This window comes from Chinchilla lanigera, unplaced genomic scaffold (assembly GCF_000276665.1).
Source record: "Chinchilla lanigera isolate Chin_1 unplaced genomic scaffold, ChiLan1.0 scaffold00023, whole genome shotgun sequence".
Classification (NCBI taxonomy): domain Eukaryota; kingdom Metazoa; phylum Chordata; class Mammalia; order Rodentia; family Chinchillidae; genus Chinchilla; species Chinchilla lanigera.
Genome location: NW_004955424.1, coordinates 12,523,640 through 12,548,212, shown reverse-complemented (window position 1 = coordinate 12,548,212; position 24,573 = coordinate 12,523,640). Strand labels below are relative to the sequence as shown.

Below are 24,573 nucleotides of genomic sequence, written 5' to 3'. Positions count from 1 at the left end.
CTGCGGTAAGACATACACACTTTACTGCCAAACCGAGATACCAGGAATGGCTGCAGGAACCCACCGGCCTCAAAAGTGCATCTATGGTTCCAGCAGTCATCACAGCAAAGGCCCTGGCCTTAAAGCTACTATGACGCTCCCTTGGGTGACTGCCCACCCCAAGTGCTGCACAAAGATAAGAGGCACCAGGAAAAAAACAAAAAAGCAAAAGCCTGAAGTCTTTGCTCCACATCGTACTGCAAATCTAAGCTCAAAGTAAGAGACAGGGAAGGGCAAGATCAGCCCCTCCTCTCAAAAGGCCTATACTGGGGTTTGAGGAAACCAAGTAACCATTAAGTTAGAGGACCACAGGGAAGACTACAGGGAAAAACTGGACTATGAGGATCCCACTGAGGGTGGTCAAAGAGACAAGAGGGAGTCCGCAATGGGGGCGGATCAGACTAGGAACTACAGGCACTAGAGAAGGGAGCAAGCGTTTGCCAGAGGGTACCTGCCTTCCAGAAGGATACAGTAGCAGGACAGGGGCAGGCAGTGAAAGGTCACCCAAGACCAGGCAGGAGCACTCCGGGCAGTCTCATCTTAGGCAGCATCTTACTCCACCAGGAAGATGCCAGTCTCCCCTCACATATTTGCATGCGGAGATTATCAGTTTTTAAAAGGAATCAAGTTCCCTTTAAAGACGCTGGGGACTTTTTCTCCGAAGACTTAAGAGAAGCTCTAGTTGCATTCAGTCTTCCTCACACCACCATGGCCAAAAATAAAAATAAATAAAAATAAAAGGCCACTGCACCGACCTTTGAACCATTTCTTTTCTTCCGGAAAAGTTGTTCCGCGAAGCCCCGCTGTCACCTACCACCCCCCACCCCCGCAAGCCTCAGTTCACTTTAGCCAAGTCTCTTTGCCCTTTTCCTAACAAAGTGCGTTTCCTCTGCGAGTGTCTGCAGCGTGGGAACTGCCCTTGTCAGGCTGTGGCTCCCAGGAAGGGCCTCCACGTCCCGGCTGAGGATCCAACTTAGTGGCACGCTGGCTGGGGTCAGGAAGGGAAATGATCGCAGTCCCCCTGCCCCCGAAGAGCCCAGAGCTCGGCAGCGCCAGGCCCAGGTATGGGAGAACCTCCGCGGAGAACGCAGTGAGGGAGGGGCCGGGGCGGACTCCCGGCGGCGACCCCAGGGGATGACACAGCGCTTCCTCCGCACCCCGCACCCCGCACCCCGCTCTCCCTCCACGTCCTAGCTCCATTCCTGCAGGATACCGGCCGGCCGCTTCGCTGAGTGAGCGAATTCTCAGCCAGAGGAAGGAAAGGGTCGCCCGGCCGCATCCAGCGGCGCGCGGTCCCACCCTGCGGCGCATCTTGGACCCCGCTGGAGCTTGAGTAATGGGTGCGTGTCCGCAGGGCGCAGATGCTGCCCGGGGCCTCGGCCAGCAGCTCAGGAGGAATGTCAGTCCTACTCGCGGGGAGGAGGGGGGGGAGTTAGAAGGCATCCTGGGCACTGCAACTTTTCCTCATGGGCCGTACTCGAACTTTGTACCCAGAACGAAACGCTTCACAAGCCGGAGAGACCCTGCAAAGAGCTGCCCCGACCCAGGCAGCCGAACCCCGGCCGCGGCCAGCAGCAGCCAATCACAGAGCGCCTCGGGCGGACGGGCTAGCAGGCGCGGACAGCCGGGGAGTGACGACGCCATCCGCCAATAGAGAGCTAAGGTGGGCATCCTCGCCCGTCTCACTGACCAATGGGAAAGGGTGGTTGTGGCCGAAGTCCCCGAGGCACTAGCTGCAGGCTCCGGTGGCCGCGGGTCGGGGACCCTAGGGCTGAAGGGGACTTTGAAGGGGAGTTTGCTTGCCCTCCCTGTGCACCCGCGAGCCCGCAGACCCCAGCTCAATCCTCACCTGCTGAAAGCGAGGTTTTCCCAGCTGAAAAGGAGGTGCATCGGTCGCAGCGTTAGCGGCACTAGCCGCCGTCGCTGATGCTGTAGTCGCTGTATCCGCCATGGCCACTGACGCCCGCAATCCCCGGCCCTTTTAAAATGTCCCTCCTCGGCCCCCGCCACAGCTGCCTCTCCCGATTGGCCACGAGCAACCGCAGCGAGTAGGGCGCGCGAGGGGTTGTGGGAAGTGTAGTTTTTCTCAGCTCGTCTGGGCGCCGGGCAACCTCAGACTGCAGGGTTGCTGCCACGTAGGTCGGATCTCCGTTCCAGCCGCCCGTGTTGCAGGGTCCGCAAGCCGCGAATGGTGATTATACCCAGCCCTGAGTTTCCTGCAGAGGGCTACGGGGCGGCGGCACGCTGATCTCCTGCCCCTAGAACTTTAGGGTGCTGCCACTGGGTGGCTGGAGTGGCAATCTGCCACCCAAGCCACACACAAACGGGCCCAACCCGGACCGGATGAGCAAGGACCCCTGGCAGAGCAGAGTTAATTCGGAAGCTTTCAGCAAAGAGTTGCACTGCGAAATTTTCCTGCAGTTTCTTCACATTCGTCAGCCTTACCTCACACCCAAGGTTTGTGCTGCCTGATCCACTTAACAGACTATACTCAAAAACTAACTTTTCTCCTAATGCAGGCACTTTCTGGCCTCAGCCTAAATACTGCTTTTCCTGATTTATCATTTCACTCCCACATAAGCCACTAAAGGATGGATCTATAGCCCCTGACACTTGTTTTTTACAGCACTTTATAACTCTTTGCAGGTTTAAATACTTGTCTTTTCTACTGTAGGGCCCAGAGAGCTGGGGGCGTGACTTTGATTCACTAAGTCTGCAGGACTAACCATTGGGAGGGCTCCTATTAGAGACAGCTAAATGTGTTCGAGTTCAACATCAGGACTTAAGAGCCCTGACAACCCTTACTGCTTTGACCATCAAGGAAGATCCCTCCCAGGCCTAATTCCTGGAGAGTGGGGAATAGGATTTAGTAGTATCTTTGTCAAGTACCAGCTACAAGTACTTTTTTTTTTTTTTTTTTTTTTTTTTTTTGGTCTTTTTGAGACAGGGTCTCGCTATGCAGTTCAGGCTGGCCTTAAGTTCACTTTGTAGCCAAGGCTGGTCTCTTACTTGCAACGATCCTCCTGCCTCAGCCTCCCGAGTGCTGGGATTACAGGCGTGCACCACCATGCCTGGCTACAAGTACTTTAAATTTGGAAGTACTGCAGGTTGTAAACCAAGCCCAGCAGACAATAAACACTTGCTCCTGAAGAACAGGACTGCTCCTGCAGAATGGGGTAGAACAATGAACCAGGGTAGGGGAGGAGGTGCTGCCTGTTTCATCCATGAAGACAGAACTGCTGGGCATGGTGGTGCACACCTGTAATCCCAGTGCTCGGGAGGCTCAGGCAGGAGGGTCGTTGTGAGTTCGAGACCAGCCTAGGCTACAAAGTGAACTTAAGGCCAGCCTGAACTGCATAGCGAGACCCTGTCTCAGAAAGACCAAAAAAAAAAAAAGGACAGAATTATTTGGTCTCAACTCTAGGAAAACCCTTTGGGTCTCCTTCGTCTAATGGAGAGGTGCAAGGTTGGCCTGTACCTGCTCATTTCTTTCTGGAGACTGCATGAGTAGTAGTCCAAGTTCCTCATCCACTCACTAATGGTTGAATCCGAAGAAATAGAATTTTCCTAAAGCTGGGGAGAGAGTCTAGCTAGCCATGAAGATCAGTCTGCATGTCAGAATTATATCTTCTCTCCCCTCACTAGACTAAGTAGCTTCAGTAATCAAGTCTTTTTTTTTTTTTAAGAATCAAGTCTTTGGCCCTCTGTATTCCCCAACAGCACCCAATAAATATGCCAATAATGGGTGCCCAATAAACAGGCACCCTGGGAGTGGGAAAACACTGAGTCCAGGCTACTGCACATCACTGTGCTACTGCCTGTGACACTGAAACCCCACGGGCAGTCTCTTTCAACCACTCATTTCAAAACAGGAAAGCAAGAGACCACCTGCAGTATGTGAACTTTTTATTCCTCATAAAGTGCTCAAAACATGAAGAACAAGCTCTTTATAAACAAGAGGTACACCTAGGGAGACAAACAGCAAAGCAGAACTGTGCCTGCTACCTGCCCACCCCCATGTAGCTTGTGGTTAGGAGCAAAAACATCAAACAACCCTTGGCTGAATTCAATTCAAAACCTCTTCTAAAGATACACCTACCCAGGGCTGGGGCTGGGACCAAAAAGAGCCAAAAAATACCTAGTAGGAGAATGGCCTCTCCCTCAGAAAAATCATTTCTCCAATCTTCAATGACCCTTCAAACACGTGACTGAAGATCTGGGCACCTGTGGATACATTCAGCTCTGGTGAGGGAACCTTAAGGTAAGCGACTCTTCAGAGGCTCCCCCAGGTGCAGGGCCATCTGCTCCATCCTGGCAGAAGACCGCCAGCACCCAGAGAACACAACCTGAGGCCTTCTGAGCAAGCCCACAGGAGACGGCCCTAGAGGAGCTCTTGCCCCTTCACTGGGCTAAAAATATCATCCTTTGGCATGCCCTCCCCATCTTTTACTAATGCAGGGTGCCCAAGGTAGCAAAGGATCCCTGCAGATGTCATGGGGAAACCTGCCATGTTTTCCAAAAGCAAACCAGCGGCTAGGCCAAAGGACAGATACTTCATCTCAAAGTACACAGCAGCCAAGCCAGGCAAGGCAGAAGGGACAGGCTGGGACAGAGCTTAGTGGGTGGGTGGGGGAGCAACAAAGGAGTATAGGTGTCTCCTAAGGCATAGTGCGGCCTCCCACTTGCAGAACAGCCAACTGCTCCAGCATGGCTGTCCTGAGGCCAGGCCAGGACTGGCCCCAGAACAATAGCTCACCAGAGGTTTTTATCCTAGGATCCTCGAAATGGGGTTGAAGAGGAAGGGAAGACAGCAGGAGGGTTAGTAGCAGCAGCTTGACCAGACCCTTAGCTGAGATAACTCTCAAGGAGGGGAAGAACACACAGCAGGACTGTTCAACCCCCATTCCCCTTCCCAGGACCCCGACAGAGCCATCCAGGTGTGCTCAAACAGGAAGGCGGGGGATGCCACAGCAGGGGAGAGATCTACATCCAGAGGCTCTTGACCCCACCTGCAAAAGGCACATTTTCATTGGGTTCCAAAAGTTCAAACCCTGCAGGAGCATAGAGCTTTGGCATCTGGACAGGAAACAGAAAGACATGGAGGCTTAATCCCCAAAACATAAGCAGCCTACAGCCCTGACGTGGCGGGGCCTGTACATCAGAGATGAGTGGGAACCAGAAGAGCAAGGAGGAGCTCTGTCTGACTCAGCCCTACCTTCACACTCACCAGTGACACCCAGGGGGAAGGTCCAAAGAGGGCAACGAGCAGCCTGGACAACAGACATCATCACCTCCTTCCACACTGTACTCGGCAACAGCTCAAGGTGGAAAAAGACTTGGGACGTGGCAAAGACTAGACTGGACCACACAGGCCCCTGCTCTCAGGGGAAGAGGGCAAGGCTGAAGAGTAGGCACCCGGGTTGCCCACAACTTGGACAAATGGTCAGATTGGTCCCTGTCCCAGTCCCTGTAATACTAGATCCCCTCCAGAACCCGGAGGGGAATGAAGAGGATGAGGGATTACTGTGGGAAGGAATGGCAGACCATCCCTGGGGGGTTATAAAGTCTGTGCAACAATAGCCTCTCTCAGACACACCAACCTGCAGTCCACTCCTGCTCATCTTGAGGACTAACTGCCTTGTTCCAATTCCACAGAGCCCCCAAAGCTAAGGGTATGAAAAGAGGCAGGTGGGAAAGACCCAGGACTCCCACAGACACACAAGTTATACATGGAACTTGATGCCTCCAAGTGGGGTCCCAGGGCTCTCCTTCAGAGAGGCAAGTGCGGGGGAGCAGGGAGACCACAAGGACAGGCTGTGCCTTGCCCAGGTGAGTATGTTCGATGGGAAGGAGGGCGGGCGGGCAGACGGGCAGGCAGGTACATGGGCCCTCTCTGGGCAGCAGGTCCTCACCAACCCTCTAGGGATGAGTGGAGGAGGGGAGGCTACTTGGGGGGACCGGGAGGGATCTGCAGCAGTGTGGGTGAGGTCTCCATGATCCGCACCAGCAGCCGGTCAATGTAGCTCTCCAGCTCCTGCACGTGCTCATCCCGCTGGCTCAGCTCGCGCTCTCGCTGCAGGAGCAGGCCGATGAGCTCGTCGTGCGTCAGGTGGTAGTACTTGGCTGACTGGTCTGGCACAGCAGAGTCCTGGGGCCAGAGGGAATGGGAGTGAGTAGGATGACCAAGCCTGGGGCTCAGCTGCCCAGCGGCAGCCCCGTTCTCCCACCACAGGCTCTGGAGCTACCTGTCTCTGATGACACAGGCAGTCTAACTGGCCTCAGGCCTGGCATGGGGGACCCGGCCTGCTCCTTACTCCATAACCCCTAGCCTTTCTGTCAGATGCCCCTAGCACTCTACTGGACCTCACCTTCAGCTTCTTGGTGTCCACAGTCTGGCCAAGCTGGGGTGCCGGGGCCACAAGCTGACTGCTGCCAGACGTGACTGTCTTGAGCTTCTCCAGCCCACTGCTCAGGGCCGTGCTCAGGCTGGAGCGGGGCTGCTTCCTGTCGGGGCTGCCCTCCACAGGGGCTGCACTGAGGGGCTTCACAGGGTGGGGACTGCAAAGACAGAAGGAGATGGGTTATGGAGAGAGAAAGATGGTACAAATGTGGGGCTGCCTTCTCTACGGAGCCTCCACGTCTGCTGGACAGCTGCGCCACATATGCCTTAATCCTTTTCTGACCATGTACTTCCTCCCTGCTTCACTCCCTCTTGGACCGGAGGAGCTGGCCCTTTGACATCACCGCAGAGACCATGCTCCTGGACCCAGTCTGCCAGGGAGGCCTCCTCCAGCCATCTTTCCTCCTGTCTCTTCTACACTTTTTCTAACTAAACTATATTCCTGGAGGGATAACCAATCCCCCTGGTTTCCCTAGGACTATAGGTATTCCCAAGATAGTGCTAAAAGTAGGAAAGACCTAGGCAAACTGGGACCAGTGGTCACCCACCTGTCTCTACTGGTTGCTTCCCATGCATAATTATGCAGGCCTGTGACCTGCCTAAATTCCCCTTGACCTTGTATTTGCGCTAACCCTCACCCTCACTCATCCTCCTTTAGAATAGGACCCCGGCACCCGCAACCCGCTACATGGGAACTTGCTAAAGTCCCGCCTCTGTTCTTACCTCCCTGACCTCTCTGTGGAGTGCACACTCACCCCTCTCCCTCTTCTGGGCTCTCTCCTCCACCTGTGTTCCGGCTTGACCACCTCTTCTTGGTCCTAAGTGCTCACACCCTCCACTTCTCTCCCCTCCTCTTTGCCCGCCCACCAGCCAGGGCCTCCCCCAGGCTCTCATCTGCAGGATAGCTCGCTTGCTCATCATGCGAAATCCCCTCAGACCTGCCCTTTCCTTTGTGCTCCCAGCAGGGAGCCTCCCAGGATCTCTGCCACAGTCAGCCTCAGCTTAACAATCAATCAGGCCCTGCTACCTTCTCTCAGAACACCCCTTCTCCTCCATGCCAGTATCAGCTACACCTGCCTTCAGCCACAGCCTCTACTCAGCTCCTCCATTCAGCACAGTCCTGCCCACCTCCAGTCACACACCCACCGTGCTGCAGCATCAAGATCTGACCTCAGGCGGGACAGGGCGGTGCGTGCCTGTACTCCCAACACTCGGGAGCCTGAGGCAGGAGGATCACCTTGAGTTCCAGCCTGGGATACACAGTAAGTTCAAGGCCAGCCTGAACTACATGGTGAGAGTCTGTCTCAAAAAACCAAAAAGACCTGATCTTTCCAATGCTTAAAAAGCCTTTAGTGGCTTCTATGGAGGTAGAAAACACAATCTAACACATTCTGGGCCTGCCTTTTCCTCATGGCCTACTACTCCCCCAACCACAGGAAGCAGTGCCGTTTCTTAACTTCAGGCGTTTACAAAGCTATTCTCTGCCTGGAGTAGGCCCTTTTCTCCCACTGGTCTAGCTCCTACTCCTGTTTCAAAGCTATGCAAGCCTCCTACTCCAAGAAGCCTTCTTGATTCCCCCACTGAATTCCTGAGATCCCCAGTGGCCTACACCTATGATAGTGATAAATAACCTGTAAGTATCAGGCTCTCAAATCAGCTAACTTCCCCTGGGGAAGCTCTTATAAACTTACATTCATTCTACAGCAGACTGAAGCCTCAGAAGTAGGAAGCAAAATGCTTAATCCCAGGCCCTGAACTCTACTGAAGGCAGAGGCGCAGCTGAGCACAGTGCAGGGTTTGGGAAGCAGGTCAGGCTCCAGCGCAGGCCCCTGTGAGGCCCCAGGCTGCTCAGGCACCTGCTGGGCCAGTTACCACAGCTCAGGGAGCCTCTGCTCTGTACCAGTCCAGTGGGGAAGGCCAAGGCCTCTGCTCACCAAAGAAGCACCTCTGTCACTGAAGAAAGGCTGTGCTGAGGGGTGGTGCAGAGTAGGGAAAAGATGCGTGCACGTCAGCCTTAATGTCACCTGTGAGTATGCACTAGGCACACGATAGGCCACCTACAGGCAGTGGGGAAAAGAATGACCAGCACAATACCAAAGCTCCCTCTATGAGCTGCCAGGAGGCCCAGGTTCACCATCTGACTGCCCCTACAGCTGAAGGAGCCTGGGCCCTGCAGCTCTTATCTGAGACAGAGAGCTGTAGTTGGCTCAACCACTTCACGATATAAGGTATACACCAAGGACGGACAGAAAGCCAACTCTGAAAACAACAGAACTTCCCAAACATGCTGAGTATAATTAGAAGTTGTGCTGGAAGCCAACAGGGCCAGCTGAGGACGCTGTCATCAGGGAGTAAGGAAGCCACTCACTCTCTCAGTTCCCCTCACTGCAGGGGAACACACAACCACCACTTGCCTTTTGGGGGAGCAGGGTGGGGATGCCCAGACTCACTCCTGCAAAACTCCACTATCAGCCCTGCCCTGCAAGGTTCCTCCTTCCCAAGACCTCGGCCTTCCCCACTGAACTAGCACAGAGCAGAGGCTCCATGAACTCCGGTAACTGACCCAGCAAGTGGCTGAGCGGCCTGTGGCCTCGCAGAGGCCTGTGCTGGAGCCTGACCTGCTTCGCAAACCTTGCACCCTGCTCACCCTCTCCTCTTCCCCTTAGGCCTCCTACAGTATTCATGTCCCTCTGGACTCTGCTGTCCCAGCTGAGTCACACCCACCACATCTCAAGCCCAAGTCTCCAGACCTCTCCTCTCATCACCCCTTTCCAGCCACCTGGTCTTAGCCTCATTCGTCCCACAGCCCAGTGCCACTGTGACCAGTCACACAGCACTCACCCTGAACCAAAGAGAGGGCAGACCAGTGAGAGGCTCACAAAACCAATGAGGGCAGCCAGTGAAGCACTGGGAAGTGGGAGAGGCTTTCTTCTGAGGGTTACATATGAGAAAAGCATCTTGCTTTTCTTTCTGCCCTTCGAAGGTGCTTCCAGCTTGCTTCCGGACCGAAGTCCTGGTCCCTCTGGCTCTCCTCCTCCAGCCTGCTGGACAGGAACCTGCTCTGGGCTCCACTGCTGGCCGGCTCCCCAGGGCATCCTGGAGAACTCCCTGTGCGGGGGGCACAGCTCGCTCGCCCCTCCTTGCCAGTGCACATCAGCTCTCCCCCACTCCTAGCCAGCGCTACTCCCCAAGTCCCCAGCTTGTGGGCCACCCTGCTAAGGTCTCATGACAGTGGCAGCTTCAGAGCTGGTACCACCACAGAATGCTCATGGCTTCAAAGCCTCCACCATCTCCTCAGGGTGGCGGAGGCCCTCGCTTCCCTGTGCCGAGGAGGAAACCCCGCCCCTCGTGCTGCTGTGGCCCCTCCTCCCCCTTCCTCCTGGGAAAGGTTCTCAGGGTGGACGCTCACCTGGCGCTGGGCTGTGGCTCTTCAGCTGGTCGTGTCTCCAAGGGCAGAAGCACAAGCGGGGAGGCTGGGGTGGCTGCAGCGTGGTCTTCCCCGAGTGGGACAGGGGAGCCTTCAGGGGGGAAGGGCTCAAAGGAGCCAGGGGGTGAGTCTGGCTCCCCCGGAGGTGGGGAGGAAGAAGTCAGGGGCCAGGCCCCAGGCAAGGGAGAGCATGGAGGGCCAGGTGCCCCATGGCGGTGGCTGGCCCAGGGTGGGAGAGGGGGCGGTGGAAAGGCAGGCTCTGGGGGCGTGGGTGGCTCTTCTGGGCCAGAGTGGATAGAAGATTCCCTGGACGCTGGTGGGGATGTAGAGGGAAGACTAGGAGGATCTCGGCTCCCCTGAGACAAGGGGCTCAAGGCACCCTCCTCCAAGGCCCACACATCAGCCCCCTGGGGGGTGTCGGATAGAGGAGCAAGGGCCTCTTCTACTGGTTCCTGGCTCGAGACCTCAGGGCCTTCTCTCTCTGGAGCCCCCCAGGTCTGCAGACTTGGAAGAGCTGAGCTTGCTGAATAACAGGGCGTGGGCACAGGCCCCTCAGGGCAGCTGGCGGGCACAGTCAGGCAGGCGCTGGACCCAGGGGGGCTGGCATCCTCTACTAGCTCCTCCAGGCCTGGCTCGCCCAGCAAGGTCGCAGAAGATGGGCTGTCCGACTCCTCTGACTCAGGTTTCTCGCTCTCCTCCTTGGCTTCCTGAGGACCAACAAATACAGCACGTGGGGCAGCATCTTCTTCTGTCCCTGATTCCTGGTCACTCGGCCTCCCCGCAGCATTCTCTTCCTCTTCCTCCACCTGAGGGTTTGAGGGCATGAAGAGGCGCGGTGGCTTGGGAGGTGGTGCGCTGGGCTTCAGCCCCTCGTCCGACCCCCACTCATGTTTAAGCTCTGTCTCCAGCTCCAGTGGGGGAAGGCCCTCGCTCTGTGTGGGATTCATAGTTTCAGGTGATTCTGGCAGCGACTGGGGAGCAGGCAGCTCATCAGACTCTCCGCGCAGGACTGGTGAGGCCATCTCAGCTGCAGGAGAAATGGTGACCACATCCCAGGGCCAGGAATCATCGGCTGTACTGAGCTCGTGGAAAAGCTGGCTTTCCCTTTGGGGGGCCTCCTCGTCCTGGCCCTCGGGGGTGTCATCCAAACCAGGCAGCTGCTCCCACGCACTGATCACTTCTGGGGAGCTGAACAGAGACCTTCCGCTACCTGCTGGACTCTGCCCTGCTCCACCTTCCGGGGCCAGCGGCTCCCGGTCTGGTGCTGAGGCTGAGGCTCGAAGGTGCAGCTCGGGGGGCAGGGCGGCCTCTGCTGACCCAAGGGGCCCCGGGTCAGATGCACTTGTGCTCTGCTGGTCCAGTCCCAAGTCCAGAGGAGCCCTGGGCTCTGACCACATGCTGCTCCCATCACTTCCTCCCCCAGGATCTGCTTGGGCCTCAGCTGCATTCACTGCCATGGCCCCTGGGCCTGAATCCTTCAGCCCAGCCGCCTCCAGCCCCACTCCTGCTGGGGCTAGGATCTTGCTCCTGGCCTCTGGATGCAGCCTGCTGGCAGCAAAGATGTTGAAGGTGTCGTCCCACTCAGGCAGGGCTCTCCCAGGGGAGGCCAGGGGGGCAGGGCTGGCCCTCGAGGCACTGGGGAGAGAGGGAGCGGGTGAAGGAGAGTTTAGTGCTATGTTGGCTACGAGCTCCTCGAAGAAGGGGTTGCTCTGCAAGGAGGTGAGGAACGGGTTGGTGACACCCAAGAATCCAGGTAGGGTGACTTCGGGGGTGGTGGTGGTGGTGGCAGCGGCGGCAGCAGTGGCAGCAGCAGGGGAGGCGGCTGCAAAAAGGTTAGTGCTTAGCATGGGAGCAGCAGTGGGAACAGGAGTGGGGGGGGCCAGAGCCCAGGGGGAGCAGGGAAGGTGGTGAGGAGCAGCAGCTGGGTCAGATTCTACCTGAGGAGACACGTCCAGGCTGTGGAGGAAGACAAAACCATGAGCCTCCTGGTTAATGCTGAGACCATTCACTGCCCTGCTGGCTACTACACCCCTGTCCCACCTGCCCCCACCCCGGCCCTACCCCCACCTCCGGACAAGGTGCTGCTGGACACAGGGACTTAGGGCAGGGGACGGATGGAAGACACCGTGTAACATTCTGAGGCACCACCCACGAAGAATCTGAGCAGAGCTAATTTAATCCTCACATCAACTCCAAACAGCAGTAATCCCATTTTACAGGCAGGATCCAAACCTAAACCACGTCTACTTAACATTGGATTTATGCTTAGAAAGCAATCCAGGGCGGGGATATAGCTTAGCAACACAGTGCCTGCCTGGCAGGTATGAGGCCCTGAGTTCGATTCCCAGTACCAAAAAAAAAAAAAAAAAAGAAAAGAAACCACCAGCAATCCAAAACCACCTGACATCCCACTGAGGACTCAGTGAGCAAGGAAAACACCAGCTGGCTTGAACAGCAAAAGGCCAGAGCAAGGCCAAACCTAGATCCGGCTGGGAAGTCCTGGCACTAGGAAAACCATGCAGGGCGCCTGGAATTCAGACTCCTCAAACAGATTGGGTCCTACTGATTTTTCTGCAGAATGAGGAGGTAAGGAAGGGCTGTCATCAGGCATGACAAGGCATCAGTTGTTTCTTTGAGGAGGACAGGACCTGCTGTCCTGTGGTGAGCAGGTGCCTATGGTCAGGCACCCACACAGCCCAGAAGGCGGTGCCCCCCCCACTCTCCCTCACAGGCCACCCTTAGGAGACAAAGGTTGAGGATGTGGCAGCCACAGCAACTCTGCATGTCCTCAGAAACCTCCAGAGTCTTCTCTGAAATCCCTAGCTCCCCTCAAGGCAGGAAGAGGGCAGGTCCTCTCAGGAAATCCATTCCACAGCCGTGAGTCCACACTAAAGACCAACTTCAGGCATTCCTGACAGCCCTCCCAGGAGGAGGAGCCCTGTACCTGAGCCCTGTCCACAATGACTCCACAGATGTCATGGATACTCTGAACATAGAGCTTTTGCTTCTTGGGGACACAGGAGACTAGAGAAATAGAACGGAGAAAAGTGGACCAAACACCCCAACTTTCAGCAGTGTGACAGTGGCCTACTACAGCTAAGCCTGTCCAGAGCCAGACCTCAGTCTTACTCCCTGCATCCAAGTCTCTTCCTCATGGCCAGTCTCCCAGGGCCCCTCCAAGCTCCCAATACCCCATTCCCTGACCTCTGCCTCCCCGGGTGGAAATATCTGAGGGAAACTCTTCCCCCTATTTCTCGTCTTCACTCAACCAGCTTCTTCCATAGGAAATGCAATGCTGAGCCCTGCAGGAGAAGCCAGGCTTCGTGAGTAAGGTAAGCTGGAGGTGGAAGGTACCTGGGGAAAGAGGCCAACTGTCTGGAGTTTGCCAGACTCTTCTCAGAACCCAGGGTCCAGAAAGGGAAGGCCTGCACATGGAGCTTGCAGGTGACAGGAAGGAGTCTATCCAGTTCAGCCACAGGCAAAGGTACAGGGAGGGAAGAGGTCAGCCGCATAAGCAGGACATCACCAACTCCAAAACCCATCGATTTCTCATAAAAATCCAGCTTCCAGAGATTCTTGTGACCCTATTTTTTCCCCTAAAATAACTCTACATCCAAGGGTGGATTCTCAGTCTCATCCCTACCTCCCTGATAGAGATGAAGAGAAGAGGGAAAATTCCCATGCACTCCCACCTCGCACTCGGGGCTCACAGCATTACCCCACTTCTACAGGCAGAGGGAAAACACTGGACCCAGACACTCAACCGCAGAAAACGTCCCTTCTCCCTTCATTCTAGGCAGGCCTCAGGGCCGAGGCAGGAAAACCTGTACCAGGAAACAGGAGGGTGAAAGGCAAGTACCCCCACTGTGTGGGTCAAGACCCTACCCTCAGCATCCTGATCAAAGCATCCACAGCAGCCCCAGCCCCAGCCTTAACTTTACAGCAGGGCTCTAGCCACCAGGATCAAATCTGGGATACTCTGAGCTACCTCTCTCTCACCCCCAATTGATGATGGGAAGCCAGGGGCCCCGAAGGAAGAGAGGCCCATCAATGATAAAGATCAGCAAGCCCAGCTCTACATCCCCACAGCCTAGCCTGCTGCCCCACTCACCCTGCGGTCTCACAGCAATCTGCTGGCAGTCACCACTGCAGGGAGAGGAGCCCCCGAAGGAGACTAGGAGCTCAAGCTATGTGTGGCAGCCTCCCTCCCCACCAAAGCTCCCCAGAGACACACACAAACCCGTTGATATGGAATCAGCAAAGGGCTCTCTCTGGAGAGCGGGCCCAGGCATCAGGCCCAGGAGGCGCCCCAGAGCCAGCAGTGCATGGCAGAATCCTATCCATCCTGGTCTCCTGTATCATGGCCCCTTCACCCATCATCTCCTGCTCTACATGAGGAGCACATCAAGAAGGTTCTCACTGCACATCTCCTTACTACCAATCCCGCTGGCACAGATCAGAGGCATGGTCCTTTGTGTGGTCCTCTCTGTTGGCTGTGCTCCAGGAACAGAGACACAAGAAACACCGCTGTGTTCTGGAACCCACCTCACAGGCCTGGCACAGCCTCCCACTCTCAAGCAGTGCGAGTATAACGTTCGCTGACTTTTCTCATTTTAGGGCTAAAGACTGGAGACAGAAATCAGAAGTCCAAATGACCCTGTCCCTTCAACTGAGGGATAAAACTTCAGAGCCTACAGGAACCCCAGGACAACTGGCTGAACATGCCGGCTGATGTGAATCGCTTATTCACTCAGACACCTGCCCCCTTAAACCCCGCACCCAGGGCCGCCTCTGAGCAGCAGAGCAGGTTTCACTAATAGCCAGTGCTTCCTTGTCTCAGATGAGCACTGTGGCCCTGTTCCACGCTTTAGTCCCAGAGATGGCAAGCTGACCTGCACACATCGTCCGGCAGTCCCCTAAAGGGCTACAGCCAGCCTTTGAGACACACCCACCCCAGCCAACATGCCCTCAGCCATCCCCATCTTGGGCAATGGCCCTCGGCATCATCTCCCCTATGTCCAGAAACCGGTGGGAGAGGGACTTGTGAGCTCTAAGTAGGGAGACCGTACCATTCATCTTCCAAACAAACAAGAACACTGTTAGTATAGTATGTACACCAGGAAAACAGCACAAGCAGGACATGAAGCCACACAAACTCTAAGTGACTGGGCACACATTACAGTTACTCATTTACACCACCCAGAACACAGCCTGAGACACGGCACTCTCAGCACCACAGCACCTCCTGGCCCACTGGGACCCGCTGTCAGCACAGTGGAAGCGGGGCTGGGGACTGGGGAGAGGAAGAGACGCTAAAGGTCACAGCAGTGATACCTTTGCCTCTCGGTCATACTAGATTTAACCTCAATTTTAAGAAAATTATACTCACATATGATCTCCCCCTGTGCACAAAGTTCTGCGGTTAGAGGAGGGGACGGGAAGTGGCAGGCACAAAAACAAGACGCTCTTGCACTGGCAGGTTTAACACACATGGCCTTGCCTGGCCTCTAACACACTAAGCAGCCGGCACCACTGCTCAGTGCACACGGCTCACAGGGGGGCTGCTGAGCAGGGATGAGTCCAGCGACTCAAACGGGGTTGTCCAAATCCCTCCCCCACACAGACAGGGGCTCAGTGTAACAGCTCCAAACCAGCAGCCTAGCCAGGTCAGAAGGCACAGAAGGACCCACCTTCCACGCTCTGCTCTGCCAGCCACCGCATTCTCCAATAGCAACACATTCTGCTTAGGGCTTCTCTGTGGGGCATCACCACAAGCGAGCACTAGAGGGCGCTGCTGCCCTTGCTACAGAGTAACACCTGCAATCTGCAATGGGAACCCCAGGGCAGAGACACCCCAAACCCCTAGCAGTGTGGACAGGCTCCCCTTGTCCCAGCTGGAAATCCTCAGCTACATTAGTTTACTCCAGTTCTGAGTCCAGCCTACAGCCCAACGCATGAGCTCTCCCACCTCTCATCTGTCCTCAGAAGCCCTAAAGAAGGTCAGGGTCAATTTTTTTCTTGCGTGTCAGCCATTCCCTCCCTGCAAGGCACACAGGGCCAAAGTTCTGCTGCAAGAGCTCACTGCCCAGGTTTCATCTCTCTGAGCCAGCACTGCACCCAAAGAGCAGGCTGTCCTACCTTCCCTGCATCCGTGGCCCCAGGGGTACCCTTAGCTCCCCAAAGAAATGGGCCCAGAAGTACAGGGCAACAGGGGTACTCTTAGCTCCCCAAACAAATGGGCCCAGAAGTACAGGGCAACCCCAAGGTTCCCTCCAGCCTGCTGAGGACAAGGCGCAGGATCCAAGTGTGAACAGGACAGAAGCTTCAGCTTCCTTACGTCCAACAACAACCCAAATTCTCTAAACTCTGAAGGCCCTTTAGGAGACAGGCATAACAAAGGAAGAGAAGGAAATTGGAGATTGTTGGTAGCCAAGAGTAATAACCACCCCATCACACAGTCACAGCTACAGAGCCTAAGCAGGAGCCTGTGTGCGCACTACAAACCTCTCAGAGATGACCTCAGTATCTGCCCTGCTGTGCAGAGACCCAGAGACACCCACAGACACTGCCGCTGAGCACATGGTCTAGACCCTTCTACCCAGGTCCCCAGCTCCTTCCAGCAAATGTCCTGTCCAGGCCATCTGCCTCCCTCCACCTCAAATACCTGACTGTCACAGGGCCACCAGCCCAGCCTGGATACCTAGCAAAGGCCTATCCCCTTCTTCCCAAGCATCCCTAGACTTCAGGTGGCCAGAAGTCTCTTGGGCACTAGCCATAGGGGCTGGACAGTAGGGACAGGAATTATCATACTAAACAGAAGGAAAGGGCAGGCTCACACCATGACTCATCTACCCCACACTCCTTGCCTGTGAGGCCCTAAGGAGGAGATCAGCCAGCCCTAATGGGGGGCCCACCTGAAAAGGCCTCACAATTCTCTCCCTCCTCTGAGCAGTCAGTATTCCACAGGAAAGAGGGAAAACAGGACTACAGGGTTCCTCTCCCCTCTGCTAGGATAGAGGGATAGGGTCCCCCATGCCCTACCTCCTGATCCCTCATCACCGAGCCCCGGTTTCCCTCCCACCTATCCCTATGCCACTGGGTACCAACAGCCTTGGTACCAACCTCCTTAGGGCCCATTGGCAAGCAACTAGCCTCCTGCCTCTCAGCAGCTGAGGCTGTCACAGAGGGTGCCATCTGGGGCTGGCAAGGGGGACACAGGTTTCTGTGACCTGCCCCTGAATCCCCTCCTGGACTCTGCCAGAGTGAGGAGGCAGCAAAGGGGTCAGGGTGGAGGTCAGGAGCTCTGCCAGGACCCAGCTGGGGGACTCAGCACATTCAAAGCAGGCCAGCCATCAGCAGCACTCCTTACAGAGCTGTACCCAAGACTAGAGCCACAGCAGTCCCCAAGGATGGGGGTTACATTTTTTTAAGGGAGTTGCCACAGCATCTTGGGCTAGGAAGTAAATGGAGTTAAAGAGGGTTGCAGCATCAATTATGTGATTGCTGTCCCTCAGGGAAAGAGAGCCCAGACCCAGCAGGGCAGCTGAGGGTAAGAGTCTAGCTTCGGAGAGGGCAAGACAGTCCCCAGGCACTACCTCCCCACCCGCAAAGCTTCCCTGAGGCCAGATGGCAAGAGGTGGAGGTCAGGAAGCCAAGAATCCACGCACGTGTCCCTGCCCTGCTTTTATCCTGACTCCTCTTGGGGGCCGAGTCCGCCAACTCACGCAGAGGCCCAGGACGACCTCGTCCACAGGACTCTCAAGGCACCCTTCTGACTCACCGGTGTCCACGTGACAGAACGAGCCTTGGCTGAGGGAGACAGGGTATTCCCGCTTTACCATGCAAAGCCAGAGCCCCAGCAGCCTACCCAAGGACCATATCTGCTCCCTGCTCCCTGCCCCAGGCTCCAGGCAGCAAACACCCAATGTCCCCCAAGGAACAGAACTGGTCTAGTCAAGGACATACCTGGGTTTCTGAGTTGATTCCTTGGGTTCTCTCAGGCCAAACCAGCTACTCTTGGGCTTTTCCTCCCCACTGGTCAAATGTTGCGGGGAGGCCCCTAGTGTGGGACCACCCTTCTCCCCCACAGAGCCACGGCGCCCCAACTCGCTCCGACTCAGGCCCTGGTGATGATGATGGAAGAGGCCCATCCGGGGCTTACGTTCCTCCTTCCGAGCTCCCTCCTTCTCCAGCACAGGCTCAGAGGAGGCCAGTATGGGCGTGGCCACCTGGACTGGCTTCCCCTCTGGGGGCTGGGCCCGCTCCTCCCCAGATGGCGCTTTGGCCTGAGTGCTCAGCTCCTCCTGTGCAGGCACCACTTCCGACGAGCTGCCGGCGCCTCGGCTACCTCTGCCCCATGAGTCATCCGAGGACCGAGAGCCCTCCTCAGAGGGCCGGGAAGAGACGCTGTGAAGGGAGCTGGACAGGGGGAACGGGCCTGAAATGGAGCTGCGGTGCCGCACAGGGGGCTGGGGCTCTTCGTTGTAAATGTGGCTCCCATTGACACACAGGGAAGAGCGGGGGGCAGCATCGAGGTGGCCCTGGAGGTCAAGAAGGGCCCGGGGAGTGGCCACACGCAGCTGGCTGGCCTCATCGCTATAGGTCCTCTTATGGGTGAGCAACTTGGGGGACTGCGTAGAATCCCTGCCTGCAAAAGAGACAACACAGCGTTAGTGCTAGTGAAGAGGAGCCCGGGCCTTTCTCACCGGGGCATGCCGCCCTCCCTCACTCACCCCCTTCACTGGACAGCCAGCTGCTGCGGCTCGGCGAGCGGGTGAGGAGCTCAGCGCCGGGGCCCTGGTAGGCCAGGCTCCCGCTGGCCGAGGACAAGGTGCTGTCCGAGCCCAGCGAGGTGTTGGACTGAGTCAGAGATGACTTGCGTAGTTTGTTGCGGAGGAAGAAGCCTTTGGCTTTGCCCATCTTGCCCAGGCTGCCCAGCTCAGGATCCTCTAGGGCGCTGCTTGGGAGGATGGCGGAGGCGGACTCAAGGTCATACTTCTTCTTGCCCTTCATTTTATCCTTCAGCTTGCTGAAGGGGGACCGCGGCTTGTCCTTTATGGACAGGTCAAACATGCTGGCGCTCAAGTTGTTGCGAGTGAACTGGATGGTGACCTGGATCTCGCCACGTTCCTTCTCCTTTTTGCCTGCCTTGGAGTGCAGCTTGTACCACCTGTGAGAGAGGGTGGGCAGAGTGCTGGTGACAGGCCCAAGGCACCTGGCTCCCCCTCACTGACCACTCACGGGGGCTCTTTCCCCAGGCTCCTGCTCTGACACACCAGCCCGGGGTTCTATGCCACAGGCCTAACTGAGAAACTGTCCAAAACTTTTCCATGATGGAGAAAACCACATCCTGAGTAGGTAAGCGCCTCGGGTGCCCCGCTCAACCAGTGCCTTGTGCTGGAGCTCAGAGACCCCATGCTGCTCCATCCTCCCAACAGCTCAAACTCTGAGGCTGGGCCTGGGAGGGGCCACCATCTAGCCAGGGCCTGGCACAGACAGACTACCCACATTTCCCTGGTACGTCATGTCCTCTAGCCAGTCCCAGTCAAGGCTCTACTCTGAGCCATGAGAAAAGAACAGCTCACACAGAGCCCTGGGGCCAGGAACACTGGTACATGTACACACGTGCGCACACACACCCCTCACCCACGCGGTGACTCACCCCGCATCCTGCCAGCTCGAGCTGCAGGAGCAGGCCAAAATGGCCAGGAGACCCGGGTGGTGGTGGCTCTGTCTGCTGATGAGTGCTCTCGCCCACTCCCCTCACAGCTTGCAAGGGGGAGCTTCTGGGAGGAAGACTCACCCCCTGCAGCAGGTCAGGAGGTGACGATCAGATGGAAAGCACACCGGAGAACAAGCAGACAGGGAAGGCGAGAGGAGAGTCACAGCCCGTGTTGTTCCCACTCCACACTCCCCAGGGAGATAAAAAAAAGATCCCTAACACACGACAGGGTGAGCAGAGGCTGCTGTCCAGGTAGGGGGAGCCAGGCAGGGGTCAGCAGCTTCTTAGATAGCTATATATAATCTCACCATACAAGGAACAACTGCTCCTTGTTTTTTTACCTATGGAGGTGAAAACATGTCAGTAGGAAATCCTGCACACGAATGTTTATAGCACCTCTATTTATAACTGCCAAAACCTAGAAGCTACGACGGGGTCCTTCAGTAGTCAATGGACAAGCAAACAGGTACGTCCGGAGAATGGAATACTACAGAGCAATAAAGAGAAATGAGCTGTCAAGCTAGGAAAAGACAACAAAGGACTGGAAGGGTGGTCTGCAAAGGCTAAACACTTTGATTCTGCTATACAACTTTGTGGAAAAAGAAAATCTGTAAAGACAGTAAAAGGATCAATGATTGCCAAGAGTGCAAAGGGAAAGAGAAAAGAACAGACAGAGTACTGGGGATTTTTAGGGAGTAAAGCTATTTTGTGTGACATTCTAATAGCAAACACCTGTCTTTACATTTTTCAGAACTCATAAAATGTATACTACATGAGTAGAAGTATGATGTAAGCTACACACTCTAGTTAGTACCAATATATTGATGCTGGCCCATCAAGTGTAACAAATGCATGACACTAACAATGTGGGTTTTGTTTGTTTGTTTTGTCTTTTTGAGACAGGGTCTCCCTATGTGGTTCAGGCTGGCTTTAAACTCACTTTGTAGCCCAGGCTGGCCTTGAACTTGCAACAATCCTCCTGCCTCAGCCTCCTGAGTACTGGGATTACAGGCGTGCACCACCACGCCTGGCACAATGTAGTAATAATAGAGAAAATTGCAGGAGGGGCTGAGGGATATATGAGGCTCATATTTTCCACTGGATTTTCTATAAACCTGAAAGTACTCTATTTTTTTTTTTTTGTACCCGGAATCGAACTCATGACCTCAGCCTTGCCAGGCAAATGCTTATGCCACTGAGCTATATCCCCGGCTTCAACCTAAAAACAGTCTAAAACTAAGTTCTATTCAAGGCCAGCCTGAACTGCATAGTGAGACCATGTCTCAAAAATTAAAATATAAAGTAAATTAAAAGTTCTATTAATCAAAAAAAGGATAGAAAACATAAAAAAGGAAACAACTATGAAAGACAATATAGAAACATTTTCCTGATCTGGAGGATAAGAGCACCAGCACAAAGGCCCACAGCATGCAGCACAATGAACACAGACAGACCCAGGCCCAAGATGTCAATGTGAGTTTCCCAACACCAGGCATAAGAAGGACACCCTGATTCCTTCTTATGTGTGTGTGCAAGGCATGGTGGCTCACACCTACATTCCCAGCACTCATGGTGGCAGAGACAGGAGGATGGAAATCAGGTTCAAGCCTAGTCTGGGCAACTTAGCACGATCCTGTTTCAAAATAAAAAAGGGTTAGGAGCTGGGGATTTAGCTCAGTGGCACAGCACCTGCCTGGCAAGCGCAAGGTTGTGAGTTCGATTCCCGGTACCGGAAAAAACCAAAACAACAAAAAAGCGTTGATGTTAGCTCAGTGTGAAGGCCTGAGGTTCAACTACACAAAAAAAAGGGAGCGGAGGGGAGGCGAGGAGAAACCCCAAAGGGCCCCAGAGAAGGGAGACAGGCTCACACAGCAGGAATGGGAGCGGCAGCAGTCCTCCTTGGAAACACCGGCCACTATGCAGAGTAATGCCTCCAAGTGCCTGAGGGAAAAGCTTTCTACCTGCCTGCCTGGAGCTCTAGGCCGAAGCATGAAGGCAGAAGCATCAGGCCTGGTAAACGTGGTCAGCTAGATCTTTGAAGGGCTCAGTCTCAGCAGCAGCATGGCAGCCTTTCCTCTGTGAGGTCCTCTGACCCCACAAGGCCAGCTGTCCAGGCTTCTGGTGGGCATAGGGGGCTGGGAGGAGGGGTTGTTTCTGTCAGGCATCCTGTATATCCAAACATCCATACTAAGTCACTGCAAAGACTTGGTGGTGGTGTGACTGTTTTATTGTTACTCAATATTTAAGTTTTTCTTTTTTTAAAGGCTGCTCCAGGGCACCTGCAACTTTCTCCCTTTGGAAAAGGCCAGCAGGACTAAACCCTCAGGTGCTCACCTTGGGCTGCTGCCCGGCCCCTCCCTGGGGCCACACTCCCACTGCCTGACAGAGTGAGTACAAGCAACTGGCTTTCTCTCCCACCCCTGGGGGAGGCTGAGCCAGGCTACACTGTAGCGCAGAGGGAGGGAAGGGAGCATGCTCAGAGGGTACAGTCTCCCCTGAGATACACAAGGGAGGAGAGACAAACCTGAAGAAGTGTGTGAGGGTGCCCATGGGGGCAGGTGGCTATCTGTACCCTCACCCTCTACCTTCTCAACCAATGCCCACCCTGGGCCTGATCCTTTAAGTCTTTAAGGCTACAACATCACTTTCCCCAAATCCAGACTAGGCCCCATTTAGCACCGGAAGACCCGAGGAGATAGACCAAAAGAGAAGTTCATGAACTCCACCCTCAATCCAAGCAAGCCCCACCTGAATAACTGGAATCAGCAACACAGGCGCCCTTTGCTGGGCCTGAAGGTCAAGGGTGCTGGGCCGCAGCTGGTCACATTCTGCACACGCAGTGGTAACAGTGGTTATCTCTGGGGTGTGGGGCTGCAGGAACTATCACTTCCTACACTGGCTATTTTTGTTCTGTTTGAAATTTTTATAAGGAGCACATATTACTCCAGCTCCCATGTTACTCCTCAGCTTCCTGAGCCACAGAGCACTGCTCTCCTCTCCCTCCCCTGAAGTGAAGGCGTGGGCACCACCAACCAGCCTGAGGTTGGACCCTGTGGCACAAGGGTCCCCTGCCCTGTAGGGTCACTTCCCCAGGAATTCAAGTTTCTCTCTGGACATGCATTTCAGGGGAGCCACAAAAGGGGAAAAATAGCTTTCCTCAGTAAAAATAAAGCCAATGTTGGGTGTAGTGGTGCACGCCGGTGATCCCAGCACTTGGGAGGCTGAGGCAGGAGGACTGTCACAAGTTTGAGGCCAGCCTGGGCTATATAGTAAGTTTGGGGCAGCCTGAACTATACAGCGAGAACCTGTCTCAAAAAAAAAAAAAAAAAAAAAAAAGAAGAAGCTGAGAATGGTAGACCGGCCTCTAGACCTCAGACACCCTCACCCCTGTCTCCCCACCAACTCAGCCCACTTTTCTCTGCCCGCCAGTCCAGACAGGACTGAATGGGACCCTACCAAGTGACTTGGGAACCCAAGGACTTGACCAGAGCAGGCTTTCTCCCAGAAGTGTGACCGACCCGGCTGAGATGGCAAGCCCACACAGCCAACAGTCCTGAATGAGGTCATACCCCCACTACCACCACCAAAGCTCCTGCTTCCCCCTCCTGGACCAGACAGCCCTCAAGCACTACTGCCAGGCACTGTGGCACTCACTCCATTGGCAGCTAGGCAGCCACGAACACTGCCAATGTAGGCACAGGAGCCCTTAGTAACACTGCTGTCAACTGTCTCTCTCCAGAACCCCACACCTGGCAGACTCAAGACTAAACTGACTCTAAGCAGCTCATCCCTACAGACTGTGAAAGAACGTGGGCGCAAGCAGCCAACAACGCTTCTCATCACTGCCCTCATTCTCCCCGACGCTGTGAGCTCCAACGACCCTGGTTTTTGATCCCCAAATCTAAGCACAGTATCTGGCCTTCAAAGCAACACTGGCTCTTTTAACAAATACCCTGATCCCCAGGACTGGACACAGAGGAGACGGGTCCCCAAGGCCTCCCCTCCCTATCACTGCCCTTCACCCAGCCAGGCTGCCTGCCTGCGTGGGCCATCAGAGCTCTAGGAACCCTGAGGCCCAAGCTGAGGCCTGAGCTGTCACTCCCATACAGGCCTGAGACCCAACCACAAAATCAGTCAGGATTTGACCAAGGCCCCGACATGCACCTAGGTGGTGGCTCACGGGACAGAGCTCTTTTTTTCAAACATATAAAGAATGTAAACACCAAAACACTACCCAAATCTTCCTATAAGGTCCAGGCTAGGAATCTGTACTTGAGGAGGGGGCAGTCTCACATGACTGTACTTGCCCTCGTGGAAACCACACTGGGATAGGACAGTCCCTGCATGCTCTGTATCACCTGGCAGGTCACAGACAGCTGCTTTTCCTCTGCCTGGCTTCATCATCAAGACACTAATGTGGGCCCAGGAAAAACCTGTCACTCTATGCCTGGCTAAGGCTTGTCTTCCCAAGTTCCAAGGATATGCTGCTTCTGCGAGGGCTGACCCTGGTAATGGCCAGCCCTTCCCAGAAGAGGGTGACTTGCCAGAGGATGCACACATGGGTGAGGGGTGAGCATCATTACACACTTTCTATAAATTAACTGTGCTGCTGGGCATAGTGGTGCACATCCATAATCCCAGCACTTGGGAGGCTGAGGAAGGAAGATCGCCACAAGTTCAAGGTTAGCCTGGGCTACATGCTGAGTTCAAAGCAAGCCTGAACTTCGTAGCAAGATCCTGTCTCAAAAAACTACCCCTCCAAACCAAAAACAAATAGACTAAGAGTGCTAATAAGAAGTAGGCCTATTCGAGAAATGCAAATTAAAATAACACTGAGACTTCATCTCTTTCCAGAAAGAATGGCTGTCATCAAGAAATCAATCAATTACAAATACTGGGGGAGGGGCTTCTCCATTGTTGGTGAGAGTTTAAATTGGTATAACTAGTATGGAAATCAGTATGGTGGGGGGCTGGGGATTTAGCTCA

General features: G+C 55.1%; 2 protein-coding genes across 7 annotated transcripts in view; both read right to left on the bottom strand.

Annotated features, from left to right (window-relative positions):
- Nucleotides 1-2,228, bottom strand: part of Sfxn5 (sideroflexin 5) — a 113,254-nt gene extending 111,026 nt beyond the window's left edge. The window contains exon 1 of one of the 4 annotated variants that reach the window (XM_005385576.2): nt 1,889-2,228. In XM_005385576.2, coding sequence (XP_005385633.1) covers nt 1,889-1,990 — 102 coding nt within the window. In that variant the 5' untranslated portion in view covers nt 1,991-2,228. Of the gene's footprint in view, nt 1-1,252; nt 1,517-1,888 lie in introns of those variants that run through there. The other 3 variants (XM_013514690.1, XM_005385578.2, XM_005385577.2) reach the window with 3 other exon arrangements.
- Nucleotides 2,229-3,928: 1,700 nt separating this feature from the next.
- Nucleotides 3,929-24,573, bottom strand: part of Rab11fip5 (RAB11 family interacting protein 5 (class I)) — a gene marked incomplete at its 5' end in the record, with an annotated part of 37,547 nt that continues 16,902 nt past the window's right edge. Inside the window, 5 exon segments of one of the 3 annotated variants that reach the window (XM_005385572.2) lie at nt 3,929-6,187; nt 6,408-6,597; nt 9,849-11,822; nt 17,832-18,513; nt 18,599-19,035. In XM_005385572.2, coding sequence (XP_005385629.1) covers nt 5,984-6,187; nt 6,408-6,597; nt 9,849-11,822; nt 17,832-18,513; nt 18,599-19,035 — 3,487 coding nt within the window. In that variant the 3' untranslated portion in view covers nt 3,929-5,983. 3 annotated transcript variants of the gene reach the window in all.